This window comes from Cricetulus griseus (genome assembly GCF_003668045.3).
Source record: "Cricetulus griseus strain 17A/GY chromosome 1 unlocalized genomic scaffold, alternate assembly CriGri-PICRH-1.0 chr1_0, whole genome shotgun sequence".
NCBI classification, from domain to species: Eukaryota; Metazoa; Chordata; class Mammalia; order Rodentia; family Cricetidae; genus Cricetulus; species Cricetulus griseus.
This window is the reverse complement of record NW_023276806.1, coordinates 52,465,983-52,483,715: the sequence shown is the minus strand read 5'-3', so window position 1 is coordinate 52,483,715 and position 17,733 is coordinate 52,465,983. Positions and strand designations below refer to the sequence as shown.

At 38.9% G+C, this 17,733-nt stretch overlaps 1 protein-coding gene across 3 annotated transcripts in view; it reads right to left on the bottom strand.

Moving 5' to 3' along the window:
- Lrig2 (leucine rich repeats and immunoglobulin like domains 2) overlaps positions 1 to 17,733 on the bottom strand; it is a 58,540-nt gene that overhangs the window by 15,598 nt on the left and 25,209 nt on the right. For all 3 annotated transcript variants that reach the window (XR_004771728.1, XM_027393860.2, XM_027393861.1), the window contains exons 9-12: positions 14,479 to 14,559; positions 12,524 to 12,595; positions 12,182 to 12,250; positions 1,862 to 2,025 (exon numbers count right to left, since the gene is read on the bottom strand). Coding sequence is in view for 2 of the 3 variants with exons in the window: in XM_027393860.2 (XP_027249661.1) it covers positions 1,862 to 2,025; positions 12,182 to 12,250; positions 12,524 to 12,595; positions 14,479 to 14,559 (386 nt within the window). In the remaining variant the exon portion in view is untranslated. The remainder of the gene's footprint in view (positions 1 to 1,861; positions 2,026 to 12,181; positions 12,251 to 12,523; positions 12,596 to 14,478; positions 14,560 to 17,733) is intronic.

Here is a 17,733-nt window from a genome sequence, read left to right as displayed (position 1 = left end):
CAAGTCAGTTACTTATTTTTACTTTAGATTCAATTTAAAACAAATACTGTAAAACTATAAGCTTCATTCACACAGGTTAAGTTGAAGGAGACTATAAAGAGGTTTTTTTTTGGTTTTTTGTTTTTTTGTTTTTTTCTTTGTTTTGCTTTCAATAATTTATTTTATTTGCACTGGCGTTTTGCCTGCATGTATGTCTGTATGAAGGTGTCAGATCTTGGAGTTACAGCCAGTTGTTAGTTGCCATGTGGGTGATGGGAATCAAACCCGGGTTCTCTGGAAAGAGCAGTCAGTTCTCTTAACTGCTCAGCCATCTCTCCAGCCCCATCTAATCCCTGGCTTAAAGGTAAGGAAAATGAACTCTAGTTAAACAGTTTTGCTCAAAGACATTAGGCAGAGAGAAGGTGGACTGGAACTCAGGTTCTGGATGTCAGCACACAGTACTCTTTTTACCATCCCTCAGGCTCTTAGGTGCTTACATGTATTTCCTAAGCATTACCAATGGGTGGAGATAGAGGAGGAGAGAAACCTTACATAAGAATTTCAAGGTAAGTTCTATCCTACCATACCATGTATATACACACACATAATGATATGTATATCCCATATATAATGATACATATACAAAATGCTTATAATAACCATTATCCTTTCTGTATAATACAGAAAATGGGAATATAAACTTACTCTTTTTTCATGGAAACTATTAATAAATACATGATTTGAGATTACTTTGTATATAGCTGCAACATTAAAATGGTGAAGAATTCAAACAAGATAAATGCACAAGTGAAAACTGGTTTAGGACTGGCAAGAGCGCCACGGATTCATAAATAACAACACTATGGATTCAGAGAAGCTGTTAGAGAAATCCTGAACCAGTATCTTTACTAAGTAACATTCATTGTGCCTTAAAAGGTATAACTGGAATCCTATAAAACATATAGTATGAAGCAGAGTGGTGGCATACACCATTAATCTCAGCACTTAGCAAGCAGAGGCAGGCAGATGTCTGAGTTCCAGTCCAACGAAGAAGTTATGTAAAGGGGCTTGAGAGCAGTTAAGAGCACTAGGTGTTCTTACAAAGTACCCAGGTTCAGTTCCCAGCACATAGCGCACAAACATGTATCAGGCAAAACACCTATACACATAAAATAAAGACAGATTAATCTTTAAAAAAATAAAAGAAAGAAAAGAAATTGCATTTGGGCCAATGAAATGGCTCAGTGGTGTTAAAGAGTTTGCCATCAAGCCTAATGACATAAACTTGCTCCCTGAACACCCCCAAGGTGGAAAGAGAGAACTGACTTTCTTAAGTTGTTTGTACTTTCACTAAGAAACTGCACCCAAAAACTGACATTGATGATTACAAACACATACTGTTATACACTTAAAATTATAACATTGCTGATGGCCACATAAACTAATGCCTTTTCAAAATTTTTCTTGGTGGTTCTTTCAAATTCTACTAAAAGTCTTCACATGAAAAAAATACTTATTGATTCAGAATCCTGCTGTATCCTAAAGTTAATAATCCCCTTCAAGTTAAAGCCAACATTCACATTACCACTTAAAGCCGTTGAAAAGGCAGCACTGAGAGGGTCCTTGAGTTAATACAAACAAGAACAGTAAGGAAAACAACTGTTTGTGAAATACTAAGTCAAAGAACACAAAATGCAGCCTGGATTTGCAAAAGTAATCAATGAAACATGGTTTGGAGAACACCACCACAAGGTCATAAGATGGGCTGTCAAAAGCCATTTGGGGTGGGGTTTTGTTTGTTTGTTTGCTTTGGTTCATCTTCTTTATTTTATTGTTACAACAGTTAACAGAAGTTGTAAAATTTTAAAACAAAAATACGAACCACAGACAAAATCTTTCAGGTCCACATTCAGGATGCTTTGCCCCGCTAACCATTCAGGATGTGCACAGCTTACATTCACAGAGTGATGAAAGTTGTTATCCACCAGCCACTGAAGTAGCCACTTCAAATGACAATCGCAGAGCAAACTGCTTGTATTCAGAACACTGCAGAAAGAAAGGAAGAGTACCTTTCATTTTAGCTTTAGTTTCTTCAGCATAACTTTGCTACACATTAATGCATTTGTTTGTCAAAAAAGTTCATCCAAGTGTAGGAAAACAAATTTAGACAGCCTGAATAATATGACAGTGTTATGAAAAACATCAAAAAAGACTGAAGGACAACAGAACCATTTTAAAGACAAGTAAAGAGCCATTGCAATGGAATGAAATGCATATATGCATGCATGTTTGCTTGTTCTGAGACAGAGTCACTATACTACCCAGGCTGGCCTCAAACTTACAATCTCAGATATATACCATGACACCCACCGACACACGATTCTTGTTTAGGGGTGGGAGTTCTAAACAGGGAGGGATATGCATGTGTATATACTATATGTGTGTGTGTATACATATGTGTGTTTTGTTTGTTTGAGACAGGGACTCATATATTCCAGGTTAGCTTTTAGCTCACTGTGTAGTCAAGGATGACCTTGAACTTCTAGTCTTTGTTCTTCCACCTCCCAAATGCTGGGATTACAGGTGGGTGTGCAACACCACATCTGGTTTAATGAGGTGCTGGGGATGCCAGGGAAGCACTTTACCTACTAAGCTGCATCGCCAGCCAGGGTGATATTTCTGATATTGAGAAAATTTGAAGATGAGCAATCTACTAAATATTAAAATTTGTAAATGTTAATTTCATTGAGTATGAAAATGATACTGTAGCTATGTAAAAAATGTCCGTTTTTTTAGGAAATACGTGCCAAGCTATTTAGGAGTGAAGTATCATGATGTCTATACTTTTTATTTTAATGTATATGTATATGTACCGAGTGTGGGCCTAATGCCTGAGCAGGTTTGAAGAGGGTATCACATCCCCTGCACTGGAGAAAACAGGTGGTTGTGAGCTATCATGTGAGTGAGGAGAACCAAACCTGGGTTCTCTGCAAAACAAGTGCTCTTAACCAGTGAGCCAACTCTGCCCCTTACTGTCTTTCTACAACTTTTAAACGGCCTGAAAACAATAAAAGACTTTTACACCTACAGTGTATACACAAAAACTATGTATGTGTAGAGAGTGCAATAGTGAGTGAGAAAAGAAAGAGAAGGCTAATAACTGGTACATCCACGTGAAAGGCACGTGGATAGTCATGTACCATCATTATATTCCTGAGGCTTAAAATCTTGAATCATGGGCAAAGGTTAATCACAGATTTTGAAGCACTGAAGAGTTTTATTGTGGTAAGAATATTGTTATTTTCAAATTATTTCATCAACACTGAAAGCACTTCAGCCCTCTGGCAATGTAATACTTTGACTTAGAGTAAGAGCCACTTAAAAATAAATGTGGTCTATAAAATAGATCCCTTTGAAGAATCAGTGTTTTCTCTCCATGATCTTTTGGCAGAGAAAGCAAACAATTTGGGGAACACTACACCTTATTCTTTGTGTATGACTGAAATATTCTGTTCTTAACTTGGTGGAAGTGGGGGGTCATGCCAGAGTGCATGTGTGGAGGTTCTCTCCTTCCACTGATCTAGGAATCCAACTCAGGTCATCTGCCTGGGAGCCTAGAAAGTGCTTTCACCTCTTAAACCACCTACCCAGCTCTTAAAACATTTTTAAGTCTGTACTTACTAAGATTTTTATGCTTTTTGGCATTCCTCCTCATTCTTTACATAAGTATTTTGAGGCTCGTGAGAGCATTACATATAAATTAAAAGATTTTTCATTAATATTTTATTATGTAGTACTCATACACTTTTGGGAAACTGTGTGCGTGTGTGAGTGCGTGCGTGCGTGCGTGCGTGCGTGCGTGCGTGCGTGTGTGTACTGTTAGGCTCTTGTAGGCAAAGTTGGTGTGTGAGGAGTAGAAAGCAAAAGAAACAGAAGTGAAAGAAACTTCTATGAAGTTGGGCAAAGTGGCACGTGCCTTTAATCCCAGGCTGAGGCAGGAGGATCTCCTTGAGTTCAAAGCCAGTCTGGTCTACAGAGAGAATTCCAGGACAACCAGGGTTACACAGAGAAACCCTGTCTCAAAAAAACAAAAGCTACGAAGATTCTTAGACGCTTATCTCAAAGCACCTTCAGAGTTAAGATGAATCTTTGCAACTGTCAATTTTCCCCAGTTTACACCCAGCAACATGCAAGAAGGTAGGCTATATAAGATTGATGATTACAGCTACTAAAAACTTTGGCAAAAGGCTGTTTTATTATGTACCAAGTCATAATGATGGAGAAAAATGGAAACATCATCTCAGAAAGCTGGAGAGAGGTACAAGAGCAAACTAGAGGACTAAGAACTCAGTAAAGACCGACAAAATGTGTACTACAGAAACCACAAAGGGCACACACTATAACTTTCCAAGAAACAATTCTCTCTCTACAACCACTCCTTCCCCTTTACTCTTGTTTAAAAATTAAGTCGGGTCCCATTAGCTTTATTTATTTATAGTGCAGTGAGAATAGTGCTTGGCCACAGAGGCCTTCTGAAATTTGCTTTGCTGGAACTTTTCAAAGTCTCTTAGCAGGCTAGGAAGCCAAGCCAGGAACTGACCACCAGACATAACTGCTAGTATTTACTTTCAGGGAATCCTTCTGTCCTAGAGGCTCTCAAAATACTCAGAAGTTTGTGGGACAGCCAGATCGTGCTTACTTATAAGGAAAAACTTTTAAGTTTTTTAGGAGCTTTATAAATATCGATGCCTTAAGGTTAACCTGAGTTCCTCAAAACTCTCTAGTCATACTTGACTTTATATACCATTCAAATATGACATTCCAGTCAAACTCTCCAACTGTGTACTGTTAAAGGGGAATATATTCCAATTCACTTTACATAAGAACTGTAGTACTAAGAAAATAATGATGCCCACTAAGTTTCTGAATTCTAGAGAGCGCAGATAAGAGAAAAAGCTCTCTCTCGCTCTCTCTCTCTCTCTCTCTCTCTCTCTCTCTCTCTCTCTCTCTCATACACACACACACACACACACACACACACACACACACACACACACACAGCCAAAGATATATTTTGCTAACTTGCTCCAAGTCACAGGAAGCTTAAGAAAAATCCTTAAATCTGGAAAGAGAACATTAAAGAACTTTACTGGTTCAGTCGTCGTCGTCGTCGTCATCATCGTCGTCATCGTCGTCATCATCACCATCATCACTATTATTGAGGCATGGTCTTAAGGCCCTGATCAGTCTAGAATTCACTCTGTAAACCAGGCTGGCCTGGAAATCACAGAGATCCAACTGCCCCCACCTGAGTTCTGGGATTAAAGACATGTACCACTAAGTTCAAGCCCCATAATTAATTCTTTTTTTTAAATGTTTTATTTTTTATGTGTTTGGGTATTTTGTCTGTATATATATGCCTCTGTATCAAATACATGCCTGGTACCCTCAGAGGTCAAAAAAGGGCATGCAATCCCCTAGGACTAGAGTTACAGACAGCTGCGAACTGCCATATAGGTGCTAGAAATTGAAGGAGAGTCCTTTGGAAGGGCAGCCAATGTTCGTAACCATTGAGCCATCTCTCTAGCCCCATAAGTAATTCTTGCTTTATCTCTGGATAATGATTTCATAATTCCTTCATCAGAATTCTACAAGTTCTGAATGCAGCGGTATGATTACCAGTGTTGTCATCATAAATTATCAGAAACCTGTACTTGTCTGAATCCTCTCCATGAACCTTTGTCATCAATGAAATTATATTTTACTCTGATTTGTTTCTGAAAGTTTTTGCAAACAATATTAATACCAAAAAAAAATGCTTCTGTTTCAAAGAGGTTCATGGGAAGATGTGGTTAATGGTATGTTTATTAAGCAATTATTTCTGTGGCAAACAAAATATCAAAATTATGACTGCTAACATTACAACAGATAGCATGAACTATGAACAAATTTCTAAGAACTTGAAAAAAATTTCAAATGAAGTATTTATTTTAACCTACAGAATGTTTAGTATCACTTAATTGACATTTCCCAGATAACATATCAAATAAACCTAATTAGTTTAATGCTTCCTTTTTTAAGAAAAGAGATTTTTCAGGCAGAGTCAGGTGTTATAGCATATTCCTAAAGTCTCAACTACTTGGGAGAGAGGCAAAAGGAACTCTTGAACCTAGGAATTCAAAGCCAGCCAGGTCAACACAATGAGACTGAGGTGGTTTGAATAGGGGTAGCCTCCATAGACTCATGAGTTTGAAGGCTTGGCCCTTATGGAGTGGCACTATTAGGAGGTGTGGCCTTGTTGGAGGAAGTGTGCCACTGTGGAGGCCGGCTTTGAGGTCTTTATGTTCAAGTTGGGACTAGTGTCACAATCTCCTTCTGATGCCTGCAGATCACAATGTAGAACTCTCAGCTCCTTCCCAGAAGTATGTCTGCTTGCATGCTGCCATGTCCCACCATGATAGACTAAACCTCTGAAACTGTAAGCCAGCCCCAATTAAATGTTTTCCTTTATAAGAACTGTCATATCATAGTGTCTCTTCACAGCAACAGAAATCCTAAAACAGAGGCCCCCATATAAAAAGGGCTCAGAACATCAAAAGGTTGCTCTTGCTCATTCTTCCTTTTTGAGTGAACACTCACTTTTTCTGCCATCTGAGAATTTACACAACGTTAATGGTTGTTGGGGGATGGAGAAAAATGCTTCCAAACAACCCTAATGACACTCATTGGGTCATAAAAATAGATATGGAGCTACTTGGGAAGAGGATTAATGAAAGTGGTGAGGTATAAAAGGATAAAGAGGTTAGGAAATGATCAAATTATATTACATACATGTATGAAAATGCCATAATGAAGCCTACTAAGTATAATCAATATATGCTAATAAAAGTTTTTAAAAATTAAAAAAAATTATTTTGCCATGACATATAATCTAAGAGAGGTTACATGAAAACCTAGGAGCTGTCTGGGTATCACCAAAGTCCATCCAAGTATAGATAAAATAGTACTTCCATTCAGTATTTTTAGATTCACACAGCTATTTGGGAGTCTGGGAGTCCACAGTGGAGGTGGCCTGACAGTGAAGCAGATAAAGTGGGATACGGTATGACAGAGGTAGACGGACAAATGAAGGAGGATTTTCAGAAAGACATATCAAGGGCTGGAGAGATGGCTCAGAGGTTAAGAGCACTGACTGCTCTTCCAGAGGTCCTGAGTTCAATTCCCAGCAACCACATAGTGGCTCACAACCATCTGTAATGGAATCTAGTGCCCTCTTCTGGTGTGCAGATATACATGGAAACAGAATGTTGTATACATAAATAAATAAATAAATAAATAAAATCTTTAAAAAAAAAAAAAAGAAAGACATATCAAAAGATTCAAGGGAACTAGTGGTTAAGAGGAAAAAGAGAAACAGCAATGTGAAGGTAGTTATCTTATGGGGAAACAGTACAGTGAGCCCTTAAGTTCCCCAAAAGAGAACAATAAAGTTCCACTAATTAAGGAAGTGGGCAAAGTTAGCAGAACATGTTATTGCCAGGGTTTCCATAGGACAGAAAAGTTTCTGTAGGAGAAGCAGAATCCAATCAAAAAAACAGAATGAATCTACAGAGTACAAAGAATATCTCTACCAGGGAGTCAGGAAACAATCTCCACTCAGGAAAGAGGCCCAGGAAGACCTCCAGCAGAGCAGGTGCCTCCTTAAGAATGGTGCACTTGGCCCCAGCTTTAGAAACTGCACTTGGAATCTGAACAATCAGAATCTTTCCTTCCCAGCTCCAATGGATGTTTGTCCAAAGCAATGGTTCACTAGCCTGACTCACCATTGGATCCCCAATCAGTCAGTCAGGAATAAAGACAAAGGTTTCAAAAGTGTACATTTGGAAGTACACTTTTGGGAGTCCTGGGTGAGAGGTCCAGTGATCAATCTGATCATATCCGTGCTGCAATACCATAACTGTTAAAGAAAAAGTTACTGAGGGCTGGAGAGATGGCTCAGTGATTAAGAGCACTGCTTGTTCTTCCAAAGGTCCTGAGTTCAATTCCCAGCAACCACATGGTGGCTCACAACCATCTGTAATGAGATCTGGTGCCCTCCTCTGACCTACAGGCAACATGCAGACAGAACACTGTACACATAATAAATAAATAAACCTTTAAAAAAAAAAGAAAAAGTTACTCAATGATACTTGTTAAAGCATCATGAGGCAGAGTGTATTTAAGACCATCTCACAGGCACAGATATCACTGCAATGAGATTTTACAACATAGGAAAGAAGCTGGGCTCAATTCCAATTAAAGCCAACAGCAAATGGAATTTTTAGCCAAAGAAAAAGAAGGTGGGAATCAGCAGGTGGCACATTACTAAGCAATAACCCCAGAACTAAGGAGAATTCTCCTTAAAACACCCTAGAAAGATTCTTGCTTAAAGGCAGGCCAAAGTGACCAAACATTACCTGGGGAATGGTACAGAAGAAAAACACAATCAGTTATCTAAGGATACCCAGAATGAGCATGGGAAACCCCTTGCTTAACTTTTAGACTCAGCAAGGTTTTAAATATAACAGAAAATACTAGACAGACCGGGTCATAGTGCTATATGACTTTAATCCCAGTACTCACGAAGCAGAGGCAGGCTGAGCTCTGTGAGACCCTATCCCCACCCCACTCTACCCCCAAAAAAGTACACAGACAGGCCTAGAAGAGTCAGGAGCCTGACTGAAGTTAATTCATACTTGTCACCTGTTCACCACCTCCCTACTGAAACTCTGTATTAAAACTAAACTGCCTACTATCCAAAGCATATGTTAAACTAGGCTCTCTTCTTGCTGACCCTCAAATTATGCTGAAAGAAAAAAGATAAACTGATTTGCAGTTAAACTGAATCCTTACAAATTAGCTAAACCTAGAAATAAATCCAATTATCTACAAGATCTCTCCAATTTTTATGACATAGCAAAAAAATAATTAATAATCATTTTCCAAAGAGTTTTGAGGCAGGGTCTTATGTATCCCAGGCTGACACTTGATAGATAGTTGAGGATGATTTTAAACTTCTAATCCTCCTGCCTCCGTATCTTGAGTGTTGGGATTACAGGCATGTATCACACACCTGGTTAATATAATGCAAGGGAACTATATAACCCAGAGTTACATACATGCTGGGCAAGTATTTTACCAACTACTCACATCCATAGTTCAGGTTTTCATAGTATTTTGATTTTTGTTGTTGATATTAGTCATTTGATTTTTTACTATGTGCCTGGCTCAGTGCTCTGCAGTCTCTCAAAATCCTCCAATATTTCCTAATTTGGGGGTGGGGGATGGAGGAAGAGACTGTAACAAATTCCTCTTGTTTTACAAACCTGACATGATACAGAACTGTCTGACCTCAACTCACTTGATCTTTCCTACCTAGACAGTTCCACTCAATATTCACATGTGTGTCACCTCATTTCATGAAAATCCTTGTTCAAAGCTGGGCATGGTTGCACACACCTCTAATCCCAGCACTGGGGAAGAAGAGGCAATAGGATCCCTATGAATCCCACACTGGCCTGATCTACACAGTGAGTTCCAAGACAACCCTGTCTCAAAACACAAAAAAAAAAAAAAAACAAAAAAAAAAAAACAAAAAAAAAAACAGACAGAGAAAGCCTTGTTCAGTATGCTATACTTCCCAGTCTATCCTTACCAGTTTAAAACAACAATCCCTGTCACTTTACTATCTGACATATTTTCTTTCTTCAGAAAATTTACTACTCTATAAGATATTCTACACCTATTTATTCTTTGTTTAAAACATATTTTATTCTATTTTTGTTATCACTGTTTTGGAGTGCTGGGGAATAAACTCAGGACCTTGTACATGCTGGGCAAGCACCTTACCAACCAAGCTACATTCCTAACCCTTACTGTTTTAATTCTTTATCTTCCTTGATACAATGAGGTATGAACAGAGACCATGGGGGCTGGAGAAATGGCTCAGGGGTTAAGAGTACTGGCTGCTCTTCCAGGGGACCCAGGTTCAATTCCCAGCACTCACATGGCAGCTTATAACTATCTGTAACTCTGGTTCCAGGGGATCAGGCACCCTCACACAGACATACGTGCCAGCAAAACACCAATGCACAATAAATAAAAATAAATAATTTAAAAAGAGACCATGATCCAATACAGTACACAATGGATGATGAATGATCTTTGTAAACAAATTATTTCACTGTAACTTCACATAATCCTAGAGACCCACTACTCCCATTCTGAGAGAACACTGAGTTTCCAGCTAAGCAATTTGTCTACTGTTACAAGTTTTAAGGAACAGAGTATATCTCAATCTGTAGTAAGAAACAGTTTTTAAATTTTCCAAACTATTAGGAATCAGGACTTTAAAATAAATTTGTTTAGATTTTTATTTAACATATATGTGTACACAGATGTGTGTGGGGACAGGATAGCATATACACACCATGCTCTTTGTAGGGGGAGACCAGACGACAGGGGTCTCTACATAATCCTGACTGTCCTGAAACTCACTATGTAGACCAGACTCGTGTGGAACTCATAAAGATCCACCTGCCTCTGCCTCCTCAGTGCTGGGATTAAAAACCTTTGCTATCATGCCTGGCTACATGCCATGCACTTATGTAGAAGTCAAGAGGACAATTTGTAGGAGTCAGATCTTCCATCATGTGGGTTCTGGTACCAAACTCAAGATTGTGAGGCTTGAAGGCAGACACCATTATTCATTGAACTATGTCACTGTCCTAAAACTAAGACTTCTGTAAACTACTACAAAAGTCATAATAATATCAAATTGTTGTAAAAATTCCTACAAACTTTCTCTTCATTTTTATCACTGTCTTGTCGTGAACTGATTCTACTAATGCCCTTTGAGTAGCCCCTACCCACAGCATTTAAAATACTGATTTCCAACACCACAGTTTAAATTAATAATGTTTCCTAGCTAACTCCCTTCACTCAGAAAATTCTCTAAACTAATAAAACCAATTTTAGGGACTAGAGAGATGACTTGGCAGTTAAGAACTCTTACCACTCTTACAGAGGACCTGAACTTGTTGCCCAGCACCCCCAAGGCATACCACAGCCACCTGTACCTCCAGTTCCAGGGGATCTGATGCCTTCTTCTGACCTCCATGAAATCAGGCATGCATGTAGTACACTTACATACACTCAGACACATACACATAATTTTTTTAAAAAGGCAATTTTTAAAAATTATACAGAAGGTGCTGGAGAAATAGCTCAGTGGTTAAAAGCACTGCTTTTTCAGGACCTGGGTTCAGTTCCCCAGCACCCACATGGCTGCTCACAACTGTCTGTAACATCAATTCCAGAGGATCTGACACCCTTTTCTGGACTCCACAGGCACCAGACACATACATAGTACACAGACATACATGTAGGCAAAACACCATACCCATTTAAAAATTTACTTTAAAAATTATATGTGTAAAAAATATAAAACACTATCTTTTTCTATTTTAGCATTTAAAGTTTTTGACCATTTTAGTAGTTTAAATACACTGAAATTAATAACACAAAATCCTGGATTAATTTCACAAAGTAAAAGAACAAAATCAACTGCTACCCACCTTAACCCAATCCTGGGGTAAGAACTACAGACACATTTCTGATAGTCCAGAAAGTAAAGTACACATTGGAGCCCAGGAGTGGAGCTAAGGATCCCACTTGTGAGCACAGCAGCACACAGGTGGTAGCACACACTCCTGACTGTTCAGTGCTGGGTATCTCTAAATGACACCACCACTGAAGCAACTCAGTGTTAACGCTTCTATATCTCTTGCTTAAGTCATAGGCTTCTGAAAACATATGAGTCACCTTTTCTTTATAGATAATGAGGGGCTGGAGAGATGGCTCAGTGATTAAGAACACTGCAGCCGGACAGTGGTGATGCACCCCTTTAATCCCAGCACTTGAGAGACAGAGGCAGGTGGATCTTGGTGATTTTGAGGCCCTGTCTCAAAAAAAGAAGACTGTCTGCTCTTCCCAAAGACCCAGGTTCAATTTCTATCACCCACATGGTGGTTCACAATCATCTGTAACTCCAGTTCCAGAGGACCCGATGACCTCCCCTGGCCTTCTATCTGCACCAGGCACAAAAATGGTATACTTTACATATAATAAGCACTAACAATTAAAAGAGAAAAAAATTACTTACAGTTCCTTTAAGTGAGTCTGAGAAAAAGCATTTTCTTGGATAGACGTTATAGCATTGTTGTTCAAATCTCTGAAAACAAGAGAAAATGCAACCTCAGTAACCATTTCTACAGTGAAGCTACATAAATGCCCATGAACACCTCCCATTGACAACAAAGGTTGTTTTGTGAGGCAGTCTCAGTATGCAACACTATCTGGCTTAAAACTTGCTATATAGACTAGGCTGGCCTGTAATTCAGGAAGATTTGCCTGTCTCTGCTTCCTAAAGACTGCGATTAAAGGCAGGCACCATCACACCCAACACAAAGATTATACAGTAAGTAACTATATATGAAATACTTACAAATACTCAAGGGATTCAAGACCAATGAATGCTTTCTGTGTAATTGACTTAATCTGGTTTCCTTGCAAGGTTCTGAAATAAAATTAAATTCATTAAACATTTATCTATAGAAGGTATACTTAAGTAAAAATTTAGAGTATAATACTATTAACACATTTTTAAATTATTATTTGTGTGTATGTGTGTGTACATACGAATCACAATGGTGCATGAAGAAGGGAACAACTTGCAAGAATACATTCTGCCCATCCATCATGTGGGTCCTAAGGATCAGGTCATCACACTCAGTGGCAAACACTTTTCACTGTTGGACCATCCTCCTCCATCACCCCCTTCTTTCTTTTCCTACTTTTTTTTTTTTAACATTTATTTATTTATTATGTATACAGTGTTCTAGCTGCATGCCAGAAGAGGGCTCCAGATCTCATTATAAATGGCTGTGAGCCACCATGGAACAGCAGCCAGTGCTCTTAACCACTGAACCATCTCTCCAGCCCTTAAATTATTTTTCAGTATGTGTCTGTGTGTAGCTGATGGAGGAGAAGTATGTTCATATGAGTGCTGTGCCTGTGGAAGTCAGAAGAGGACATGAGACCCCCTGAAGTGAAGTTACAGGTGGTTATAAGCCACCTACTATGGGTGCTGAGAACCAAACTCAGGCCCTCTGAAAGAGCAGAACGCATTCTTAAACCCTGAGCTATCTCTTTATCCCCTTTAATGGTTTTACTGAGACACAACTGAGAGAAAAAAATATACACACTGAATTGTAGCTTAATGAAAGCAAACATTTTTAAGAAAATTATGAACTTACTAATTAAGGCAAAGTACAACACGAAAGCTTCTGTCGAGGTTTCAGAGCTCCTCTGAATGCCTCTTAACAGTCATCCTAACCACTAAAATACTGGTAATTTGACAATGCTACATGAGGTTAGATTCCACATTTCTCTCCTTAATAAAAGATGGTCAGGTTAACGACATTCAGACAAGTATAAATCTTTGGAGAAATCCTTCTCATACGAGACATAAAATGCTTCCTGTGAGAATATTTTCTCCTATTATAGGACTTATTCTCACATAATTAAACATGCTACCAGCTCAACTATATTTTCTCAAACCATTTCTCTTACTTAAATGGAAAACTCTATTCTGTAACTTATTTAAATCCTACAGGATTGAGAACGTAAACTTGTAGTCACTATAGAAATCACTATGGGGTTCCTCCAAAAACTGAAAACAGAACTACCAGATGGCCCAGCTAAGCTACTGGCAAGCTACTGGTAAATATATACCTGAAAGACTCTAGGTCAATATGCCATAGCCTAGGAATCCACTAAAATATGGATAAAGAAAAAGTAGCACATACAACAGAATTTTTTGCAGCCATAAATAAAAATGAAGTTACAGAATTTGCAGGAAAATGGATACCACCAAACATTTTCTCTCATACACAGAACCTAGATTTAGAATTACATACATGTATGTGTTTGTAGATCATGAAACTAGAAAAGGGATCATGAGAAGAAAGGAAGAGATCTTAATGGAGGTGGACAATAGAGAGTGGTGCATAAGTCGTAAGAAAGCAGAAGGAACTACCCGGATGTAAAAAGGGACCAACTCAAGCAGGGAGGAGGTAGGAAGAGGACAGTAGGGGAGGGGGATGAATGAGAACAAAAAATAATGAAACATATGTATGATGATGCAGTGATGAAACCTATCCCTTACAATGCTAACCTAAAAGCAATTAAATAAAAAAAATAAATTTCCACAGGAATACTTTATAAATAAATAGTACCTAAAAACAGACTATTTGACAAACAAGCAAAGCTCCCTCTTTTAGGAGATGATAGGAAAGCTCAGAATTTCTAGCCATATAAAATAAACATTATCCAATAACATTTACAACTGTTCCTTAAAAAGACATCTATTAGATAAACACAAACATCACAGATACATACAATTTAGTGAGACTTTTGAGTCCAGCAAAGGCTTCACTAGAATCTTCTATGGCCCATGAAATTTCATTGTTTCTCAAATCTCTGAAAGTGTCAGGAAGAAAAAGTTGTTAGCCAATATACCACTAGGCAGCATCCTGGTATGGCAACATAAAAGGACACATGCTAATTTTGATCCTTATTCTAACCGTCATTTATGATGAAGACTCAGTCCTGATTTTTAAAGGAATATTTATGATAAGCACAGAAAAAATTCATAAATTAAGCAGGTGTGGTGGCACATGCCTTTAGTCCCAGTACTCAGGAAGCAGAGCCAGGAGGATCTCTGTGAGTTCAAATCAGCCTGGTTTATATAGTGAGTTCCAGGACAGCCAGAACTTCATAGAGAAACCCTGCCTCAAAAACAAATAAATAAAAACAATTAAATGAGTAATAAATAAGCCAAGCAACCTGCTAAAATTACTAATCTCCCTAGTTAACCACATCTAATTGTACTAGCCTATTAAAAATTGTAGATGGAGTCCTACAAAAAGGAGGGTTTCAAGATAAAGATTACAAATATACTTTTAGACTCATGGGATTTCTGGGTATTCCAAGCTTTCTTCTGGGCCCTTAAACTTAAAATAGCTCAAAGAGCAATACAAACACAGAATTTCACAGCTCAAGAGCAATCTAACATTCCCCTTGGGAAGCAAAAATATCCACATGCTAGAATGGTCACTGTGTTTTCTTGAAAAGTATGCTCTTTCAAAACCCACTACTCCATTCTCAGAGGAAGTACAATTGTATACATCATGTGCTAATAAAATATCAGTTAAAGATAGTTCATCACTTTTGTTTCCTAAAGCCATCTTATACTAAATAAGGCATATGCTTTCTGATTTATATAACCATATATAGTAGTATAGATGCCAAGAGAGACTTCTTCTTGCTTAGCCTTCTTCAAGTAAAATGCTAACATAGCTCATTTTATTATCAATTCTTTAGGACATTCCCCCTCCTCCACAGCAGAAAATAATGGAAATTATTCACCGAAAGAGGCATGGTGGCTCATGCCTATTATCCTAGGACTTAAGAAACTAAGACAGAAAGATGGAAAATTAAAAGCCAGCCTGGGTAACACAGCAGTACCTTGTCTCAAGAGACCGAAGAAAAGAAGAGAAGAAGAGGACGGAAAGGAAAGGAAAGGAAAAGAAAGGAAAGGAAAGGAAAGGAAAGGAAAAAGGAAAAAGGAAAAAGGAAAAAGGAAAGGAAAGGAAAGGAAAGGGGGGGGGGAAGACAAATGGGGAGAGACGGCTCACTGGGTTAAGAGCACTAACTGTTCTTTCTTAGAGGTCCTGAGTTCAATTCCCAGCAACCATGACGTGGTGGATCACAGCCAACTACAGTGGGATCTAATGTATAAAGTAATTTTTAGGGGGAAGGGATAGAATCCATGAGATACAAAAGTAACAGTTTTAATGGGAGGTAGCATGCATGAGAGAATAAAGCTGCTATCAGAAGTCATACGCTGTTAAATGAGAACTTCAGGGCCAGAGTGGAGTTTAAGAGAGAAGTTATTAGACAGAAAGGGCCCAAAGGCCCTCAAAACAACACAGGCAATTGCTACTGTTGTTGGTTGCCCACCAGAATTAGATGGTAAGACATAACTGCTGAAGGCACCACATGTTTTGGTCTCAGAACAGAGAAAACAAAGTAGACTAGGCTGAAAGCTTCCTTCCTACCGGCTAGCCTCACAGTGCAGGGGAAACATTGTTACCAACAGTCTTACTCAGCTGTGGATCCTGTATGCAACACTACTGACATGCAAGACTGGTCGGGCGTTGGTGGCACATACCTTTAATCCCAGCACTCGGGAGGCAGAGACAGGCGGATCTCTGTGAGTTCGAGACCAGCCTGGTCTACAAGAGCTAGTTCCAGGACAGCCTCCAAAGCCACAGAGAAACCCTGTCTCGGAAAACCAAAAAAAAAGATATACCAACTGATATTCATATCAATAAGTCTGTTATCCAACCACTTTGTGATTAGATCTGAGGCCTGCTCCATAAACATGGTCAAAAGACCATGCTAGGGAAGGCATGGGCCCTAGTGGAGAAGCAACTGCTGTTATTTTCCTAATGAGCATGATGTGCCCAACATTTGACTTCTACATAATTGATTATGACTATAGATTAGTGCTGCTGACAGCTTTGGTCAGAGAAGCTTCTTTGTGGAGTGGGCCAGCAATTAACTGAAGAGAATCATTACTGGTCAAAGAGAACAAGAGTATTTAATACTCAGTCATAGTGGCTGGAAAGATGTCTCAGAGGTTAAGAGCATTGACTGCTTTTCCAGTGGTCCTGAGTTCAATTCCCAGCAACCACATGGTGGCTTACAACCATCTAGAATGGGATCTGGCGCCCTCTTCTGGCGTACAGGCATATATGCAGGCAGAACACTGTGTACATAATAAATAAATCTTTAAAAAAAGAAAAATACTCAGCCGTAAATGGGAGAACACACAGACACACACACAGACACACACACACCCCCAAGACTGAGAGACTATCATGGAAGAGGGAGTAAAAGGAATACAAGAGCAGGAAGAAGGGGCAGAATGTTGTAGAGCACTGTCCTCCAGGCATGACATAGCATAACAATCTTAAACTCCCAGAAGCTGTGATTACCTATATAAGATGAGGCCCATTTCCTGATAGGAAACCATTTGTCAGAAGGGTTATTGCTGTCCCATACTTCACTCCACCCAACTCTTGGCCTCCTGAGCAGATCCTGGTTTTTCCCTCATCCTCTTCTACAGTACTTGGTGGACAAGTGTTACATTGAAGACACAAACCTCTTATTAAGACTTATCCTGTACTTTGGTATTACAGATGTGCTACTAGTGCAATAAAGTGAAGGCAGTCTGCCCATAAGAAAATAAATTTCATAAAGAAAAAGATAAGGCCCATCAACATCCTGGAATAGAGGAAGAAGGGACTCACAAGGCCCCACACCTCACTGAGAATTTACACATAGTTAATGGTTGATGGGGGAGGGAAGAGACACTTCCTTCAGTCTCATGGCCACTGGTACCTGAGCCTGACTCCTATAACCAATCTTAATGAAATTCATCAGTGGTGCTACTATTGATTTTCAGCCTTATGTATGCTAGGAGGTGCTCCACTGAACAAGGCCAATAATCAATAACAGCAGCAGCATCCCATGTACAAGCACTTCACACACACATACACACACCATTTAGCCAGGCATGATAGTACA